Raw genomic sequence first — 7,934 nt, 5'->3', positions numbered from 1 at the left:
GATGTCCCTTTCTGTAGTATGCTTAAATCAAAATATGAGAGATAAGTTTGGCAACATGGATTCTGTGTATCAATCATGTTCCTCTTTGTGGAGAGGTGTTCTTCAGGTTTGTAGTCATATCGAAAGAGGCATTGATTTGTCCTTGGGGAACTGGCAGAATGTTCATCTTTGGCCTGCTAATTGGGTGGGTCTTGATGTCCCTCTTTTTGAGTTGGCTACTGATGATATTCTGGATCGTGTGCCATAAGGAATATAGTAGTATGTGGAAAATGAAAAGGAATTGAAATCGGCGGTGTTCTCATAGGATGGTCTCCCCGTCCACATATCTGGGATCAAGCTTAATGCTAAGGTGGCTACTTAGATGGGCAGTGGAAGAGCCAGTGTTGGTGGTAATACCACATCAGGCCATGGTGTCTGTGACTCGGGTTTTGTGGCAAATTTAGTACATTCATGGGTTTACAGCAACTGCAATTATCGCAAGAGGATCAAGTTTCAAGGTAACATATATACACATATATATGCTACTCCAAATTAAAAACAGGTGCAAGAAAGAGACCACAAATTTATTGCAGGGAAAACAAATACATTCAGCCCTTGACCATCAGAGTGTAAATACAATTTGCCTTTCGCCTAGGAGCAACTCCAGATTTACAGCTTCTGTTAAACACTGTCTTATGCAGTAATAATGTACATTTTCTTCTTTCAGTTGCAATTTTAAATGCTTTCTTTTGTGATATTGAATAGCTGCAGATTAGCATCACGAGAATCAAAGTTGAAGAACAATTGTTCAAGCACTATGATGACTTCCCTTGGAGCTTCAATGAACCAAATTGAACATTTACTAGTTCAGCAGCAGCACGGGCAGCTGCAGTTGCTCGCTCTGCAGAGGCAATGGCAGCTCGAGCTCTCTCCAGGACATCAGAAGATGCCAATGTTCTCCTTTTAGCATCTGTAAATGCTTCTGTTGTTTGATGCCTGATTGAAGGTTCAATTTCATTATCCACAGAGGTCAGATGACTTATGGTGCTAGGAGCCTGTACATTTTGAGATACAAATCCTTGCTTGCTATCTGTGTCTATAATAGGACTAGTCCCATTAAGACATGGAGGTTTAGGGGAGCTCTGTTTCATGGGAGCTTGAGAAAGTGCACCTTCAGCTACAATTTGCTTTGATCCACCCTAGAATAAAAATAAAAAAGGTCATCATTCACTTCGTTATCACTCAATACATAAATAACATAAGAAAAAAAAAAGAAGTCCAATAAAGTGTTCCAGAGCTTCCCAAATTCCAAATTCAGTTTATTATCATTTAGCTCAATGGGATCGTGCAATTTAGAACATTTCAAACACAAAAACCATGTCATTATTGGTTAAACGATTTGCTACTGAAATAGAAAAGAAGAACAGGAAAAGAAAAAGGCATGTAAATACTATATGCTTGAAGCAATTTGCATAGGAACCGCCATTAACTTTTCACCATAGGCAGCTTTGCAGTACAAGGAGTGGATGAGCCAGGCTAACTAAGTGATATTACTGCTTGTCTAAAATTCACCAAGCCCCAGAATGAGATTGAGCTCGTGCGCTTTTTCCCGAATTTTGAATGAGGATCAAGTCAAGTGATCAAGATTCTTTTGCAGACTCTAAGTAGCTAAGTATCAGCTAATTCTACAAGTACCAATGATAGAAATTCTTTTTAACCAAGAAGGTTGTGAAGTTATATAAAGGTATAAATATTCTTCTTCCAATGTTGTGTAAGTAAATATATAGAATACGAATAGTGTTCTCCAAAGGATGAGTAAATAATTATATACAGCTGGGAGCTCATAAAGCGCCCAACACAGATCAACATATCATCTGGGACCATAATTACTCATGAGGGAATGACCAGTACAGCCAGGATTCTAACATTACATCTCATGTCATTTGTATAGTGGTCAAAAAGCTTCAGCATATCTAAAATAAAATAAAGAGTTCCAGACATCAATGCAGTTAGAACATCCCAGACAACAGACTATTAAGGTGCTATGCAAGATTTCTCACAACGTGGACTCTGAGAGGTCAAATTACAGTGTTTCCTTTGGGACTATATCAGTGATTTGGATTTGCCATCTCCAGGTCATGATGAAGTAAATTTACTGTTGCATCATGACTCACAAAGATTCATGATTCAATCCCAAGTAAAACAGTTTAATCAGTCAACAAAAGCCATTCCATCCCAACTAGTCAGACCTAGAACTTGGTTGAGTTCAATGCATAGCATGTCCTAATGAGACCCACATATATGCAGTTTTAACAAACCAAGACAAGTAAAAGTTGAGATATGACTAATAAAGATAGCATAAGTAAGGTGAAATAATTTTTTAAAGCTAATTAGTCTAAATGCAACCAAAATACTTGCCATTTAAAAATACCTAAAAGTAACAAGTTTGTCTAATTAATTTATAGGTTTCACTTCAACATATGCAATAAGAAAGAAATCCATCACGGCATTGATGGTATAGTTGCAAATTTCTGTCATCATAGTTTGTTTGATTAGTATTAACAGGATTCCTATTAAAAGTTTTGCTTCAAGCAAGTTTCCATTAAACATTGTAGGCAGGTACCATGAACTTTTGAGCGCAAGAAGCTCAGGAATAAGGTATGGTTTAGTCTATTTTTATGAAAAGCAACTAGTATAATTATAATTGCTAAGAGTGCCCATTATAAACCACATCATTATAAACAACTTTCTGAACAGAAACAAGAGCAGAAACTAAAATGTTAAATATACCAGAAGATCTTCATGCTTTTTACCAAGCTCGGCTTCTGTATTAGAAGAATCCCACTCCAAGTTATATTCATGTGCAATTTCCTTCAAAACCTTAAGCCTTGCCTCTCCTGGTGGAGCATTAACTGAAAGCCTTTCGATAATCTGCACAGACAACAATAAATAAATAGGTAAGAGATTTTAGTTTTAATAGCTGCCATATATAAATAGCACACTGGCAGAAAACTAGACAGCGAAGCCACTTAACTGCACGGTTGACGCCAGAGTCAGGACGAAGCTCAGAAGCAGCCATGACAAATTCTTTCCCATATTTTGTAGTAAACAAATTCTTGATCTGCAATAAATCTGGCACTTCTGAACATCTCGGAGCAGCAAATATTATGCTTGCAACAGCCTCTTGTAATTCAAATGGACATTCCCTGTCATATAGAGAGAACAGTTGAAAGTTGTCCAGCATGCATAGCTGAGTTACATCAGGAGTGCTCTCATTAGAGCATATTGTTTATAGTGTTGCCAAAGGCACCCAGTATTGCATCAGAGAATAGGGAAACAAACCCACAAGATATTAAGACAGTATTTAAGCATCTTATGCCACCAAAAAAATAAACAAGTATTCTGGCTTTGTTTCAAATTCAGTAGCCCCCTAATAATCCATAGACTTAAATAGAAAAGGATATCGATTTAAGAAAATATTTTCTTAAATGAACATTTACTTTGTAAGGCAAAAAATAAGAAGAGAAAGAATTGCTCACCTGCCTTTGTTTCTATATTAGATTTTCGTATAAAAATGCCTGGTGTTTTGCATTTTTCTTATTAAAAATTTACATCTGAAAACAGACCTAGCACTTAATAGAAGAGAACACTATCCTAAAAGCCATTCTTAATGAATTTGATTGACTATCTAGAATACAAAATTAAGGAAACCCAAGACGTTGTATGAGGCAAAAAGAAAACCTGAGATCTTTTAGGTCCGAAATAATTCCAGTAATTCATCGATGGGCATGAATACAATATGAAAAATACTTTCATATAACATGGAATAGAGTTGGTTCCTTATGGAATCATAAAAATATTGTGAATCAATATTAGCTGCTGCTGGTATTAAGTCTAGGATTAGCACTGCACCACATAATATCCAGAGAGAGGGCAACTGCAAGAAAAATGGTTTAAGAACTAATTCTTTCAAATTAAATAAAAGGTTTTATATTAGTATTTGTGTGTGTGCTTTAACTGTTGGTAGTCTATGATCAGAATTCAGACTCCAATGGGGAACTGAACAACTTTTATACCTCTATAACCAAACCCATTAAATTGTAAAAGAAATAAAATAATCTCACTCCCAAAATCACAGATACGAATTTTTTGAACATCTTCCAAATTAGACCTGGAATTCAATTTTAAACCTTTTATTTCTAACAAAAATCAACGTAGCTGTCCTACATCACTAGACCGATGTAGAGGTATACAAAATATGTTTTCCAAGATCAGATATTATAACCGAGCTTTAATTATAATTGATTATCGAAACAACAACAATCAAAGAAATAATTTTTTGGAAACAACCAGTCAAACAAAATACTTCAATAGATGCAAGTAGTGGAAGGTGAATTTAGACTTTGCTGAATTTTGAGATAAGGCTAAATGTTTAAATTGTGGTATAGAGAAGGAAGAACTCACTTCTATAGGTAAACCAAGTACTCATCCGAAGATTCTTAACATATTCTCTAATTGATATTGTTGAGATATTATTTTAATTAGAAACTGAAATTCTGTGAAGCAAGATATTCTGATTACTTAAAACTCACAAAAAATGCAACCTCAATCACTGCGAATAAAAGAAGCATTGGAGCACTACATCATATTATAAACATAAAATAAGCATCTTTTTTAGTAAATAAGTATATCAGTTCAGTGAAAGAAGTCCAGAAGATTTTATGATTCAAGATATATAATCAGTTACTCAGTTGAAAAGGGTATTCAACCAGTTTGGAACCTATACCTAATGTCCAGCATTAAAGTATCAGGAATACAAGTTTAGGAAGGATGTAGCTGCACTGCAGACACAATTTTGTTCAAGGCATGAGCGCTATGTAAACGACTTCATTAAGCTTTTATGTCTTAAGTCATAATTTCTGCGAAGGAATTACATAGGATTATGCAAATACTTAAAGCTCTTCTTACACGAGCGATAAAGGTAAAAGGTATCCATAATAGAATCAGATAAGATATACCTTCTAGGCTTCACCACTTTATATGTAATCACTAGGGGCCACGTGAATATTAAAAGATAGTTCTGGGGAGCACACTTGTGGATATGCATTGATCAAAGTGTAGGGAAAGTTTACTACCAGTTCGCTAACTCCGTTCTTATATTAAGACTCGCAATGGTTCCAAGGTACGTACCAATATTTTAATTAAAAAATTGAATAGGATTTTATGATTCTTTTGAAGTCCAATAGTTGCCAACGTTGGTAAGAAAACAATATTGGGTTTGGATTGTGGGGAAGCAGCATTCTCATGGAAAAATAAATAACTGAGTCTTGATATAACTTCAAATTTCTATGAACTATTACTGATGCTCTAATTCGACACTGCTTCCATTTCAAGAAAGGCAAAAACAACTTAAACATTCTCTCCAATAAAGAAAAAAATTCTTTTTAATAATTGGACTTACTTCTGACTTTCAAGAATCGGAACACGTGCAAGAACAAACTCACAGAACAGCTCCAATATCTCATAAGCAGCCCATATGTTTTGTTCTCGTATGACATGCTCCACCTAAAATAGAAGAGAAAAATGCATAGAAGAGGGGGAAATTAGAGATTCAAATAACAGTGCCCTGATTAAGCATATCAGTATCTAATTTTTCAAAAAAAAATGAAAGGGTACCCGTATTCGAGCTATTGCTTCTTGACCAGCCTGCAGAAATTGAGCTATTTCCTTGCGCATATGTTTGAGCTGCAAATCTCTTTTGTTTTGCAGCAATTTTATGCGGGAAATTGACAGTGTCAAGCATGTTTTGCTGCAAAAGCCAGTTCATCAAAACAAAACTGCATACTTTATGCAAAATTTAGACAAAAGGGAGCAACTCATGATACAATTATTCAATTTCAAAGCACCAAAAGCTAATAATTGACAAGAGCATCCGCAATTGCAATCACATGACACCATATACAGAATTAATAATGAACAAGACTAATGCTGCCATAGAACTTTGAGCTGAGAAGGACCCAAATGTATTTTTGGGGAATAGGTATCTGATAACTTTTTCTTTCCAGAAAAGCGTCGAGCTGCACAGTAAAAGTTGACTAACGAGAATTGCAAGGGAACAATAATAATTACAAGCAAAAATTTCTCTGAGAATCACAGTTTATGACACATATCAAATCATTAAGAAAAACAGCATGAGCAAAGAAATTAAAAACTAGTGGAAATTATTTAAATAGTTCAATGAATAATAATAATAAATACATAAAAACAGAGAGAGAACTAAGAAATGAACAGACCACTTAGCACCAAAAACGCCTCTGTTGAAGAGCTGATTTAACAGTGACATTTACGCTTTCAATTGAGGAGACGGCCTTTGGTTAATGACTTTGATTCAAAGAGATTGCTTTTTCTTTTTCCTTTTTTATCTCTTACGCACTCTTTAGCTTCTGCTTTGGGAGTTCTAGAGATCATAGATAATTGGGTTACTTATTATCCAGCCCCTGCAGCTTAGTCAAATTACAGATCCAACACCATTTTCTCACATATCAACAAATACCTTTTACGATTTGTTTCGTTATTATATTTTTCTTTTTCTTTCGTTAATTAACCGCTCAAAGATTTAATTGAGAAAGAAAAAGAAAATAATTTGAATTTTAAATTTGTTATTAAATTTCAACTCCAAATTTCTATCAAATTAAAGTAAAATTAATTTTTATTTTTTTAGTCTTAGTTTCTAAAGATAATAATTAAAGTAACACTTTTAGTTATCCTAATCTTTTAGCATAAAATCACTTTCTAAAACAAACTATTGATAGTTTTCTTTTCTCTATTTTGTTAGTTTATTCTACAAATATTCTTTCTGACTTATTCTTTGCTTATTAATTTCTGTCTAATTTAAGAAAATGTCTATGAGTTAGACAGCAGCACGTGGTATAGTTATTATTATTTTTATTATAAATAATATATAAAATAGATTTATTTGATAAAATTTAACAGAATTTTTATATTTTTAAAATTTTATTTATATTAATAATATAAAAATTATTTATATTTTTAAGACTAATTATATATATATATATATATATATATATATATTAATATCTGAATTAATAAATATTTCTAACAGATTAAAAATTTCATTAAAATAGATATTTAAAAATATTTCAATTGCTATTATTTTTAAGATATTGTACAAATTTAATTATTTGATAGGCTTGGTTTCTGCTTTGGCATCTGTCGGAATTGTTCTCGTTACTACATTACTTTACCTACAGCATAAAAAAAATTTATTTTCCTTCTACGATAACACAATCATAAAGTGACCGAAGCGTAGAAAATTTAGGCACTAAATTAAAGTCAAAAGACCGAACCTGGATGGTATTATCTGAAATAAACATTCACATTATTTAAAATTGATATTGACATATATTACCTAACAAGAATAAACAGGATAATAATTTAGCTTACAACCATTAACTAAGAAAAATAACTATTGCTAATTGTTTATATTAACTGGAATAAAAGATTTATGAAAGAAAACAATAATTAACAAGTTTTTCCTATATAACTACATACTAAACTATGATAACGAAAGAGAAAATGAAAACATAACAAATAAAGAGAAAATGTGGACCATGGCTATGAAAGGTTCGATCTTCATTAAAGATAAAAGTAAATCTATACCATGGAGCCATCTTTAGTCATATATGTTTTCTAGAACTAATGGTTCTTCCAAATTTAAGACATTTTGTCAATTGGAATGTTTTAAGCTCGGGTAAAAAGAAATAAATAAAAATAGTGATGATTAAAATGAAGAAATAAATAATTTATATATATATATATATATATATATATTTAAAGTTAATTTAGAATGCTTATCAAAATGGGAGTCACATAATTTACGAGATTAGCACAAAGGATACCAATTGTTATTGACAGTTGAAACACAATGTTGAAAA

General features: G+C 32.7%; 1 protein-coding gene across 1 annotated transcript; it reads right to left on the bottom strand.

The window, feature by feature from the left end:
• Positions 1-542: 542 nt before the first annotated feature.
• Positions 543-6,536, bottom strand: LOC8258856 (IST1 homolog). The gene is made up of 6 exons (XM_002533924.4): positions 6,273-6,536; positions 5,656-5,788; positions 5,441-5,544; positions 3,014-3,185; positions 2,770-2,910; positions 543-1,178 (listed from the first exon to the last, which is right to left on the bottom strand). Exons 1-6 carry the CDS (start codon positions 6,320-6,322, stop codon positions 795-797), a joined length of 984 nt encoding a protein of 327 aa, XP_002533970.1. The 5' UTR covers positions 6,323-6,536; the 3' UTR covers positions 543-794.
• Between the last annotated feature and the right edge of the window lie 1,398 nt (positions 6,537-7,934).

This window comes from Ricinus communis, chromosome 4, assembly GCF_019578655.1.
Source record: "Ricinus communis isolate WT05 ecotype wild-type chromosome 4, ASM1957865v1, whole genome shotgun sequence".
In the NCBI taxonomy this organism is placed as follows: Eukaryota; Viridiplantae; Streptophyta; class Magnoliopsida; order Malpighiales; family Euphorbiaceae; genus Ricinus; species Ricinus communis.
Note: the sequence above shows the minus strand (reverse complement) of the source record. Positions and strands in the feature narration are given on the sequence as shown.

Coding starts and splice junctions, on each gene's coding strand:
- LOC8258856 (XM_002533924.4), bottom strand. CDS start 6,322: ATGTCACTGTTAAATCAGCTCTTCAACAGAGGCGTTTTTGGTGCTAAG. Junction 5,789..6,272: donor GGCGTTTTTGGTGCTAAGTG/GTCTGTTCATTT, acceptor TGGCTTTTGCAG/CAAAACATGCTTGACACTGT. Junction 3,186..5,440: donor CCGATTCTTGAAAGTCAGAA/GTAAGTCCAATT, acceptor TCTATATGACAG/GGAATGTCCATTTGAATTAC.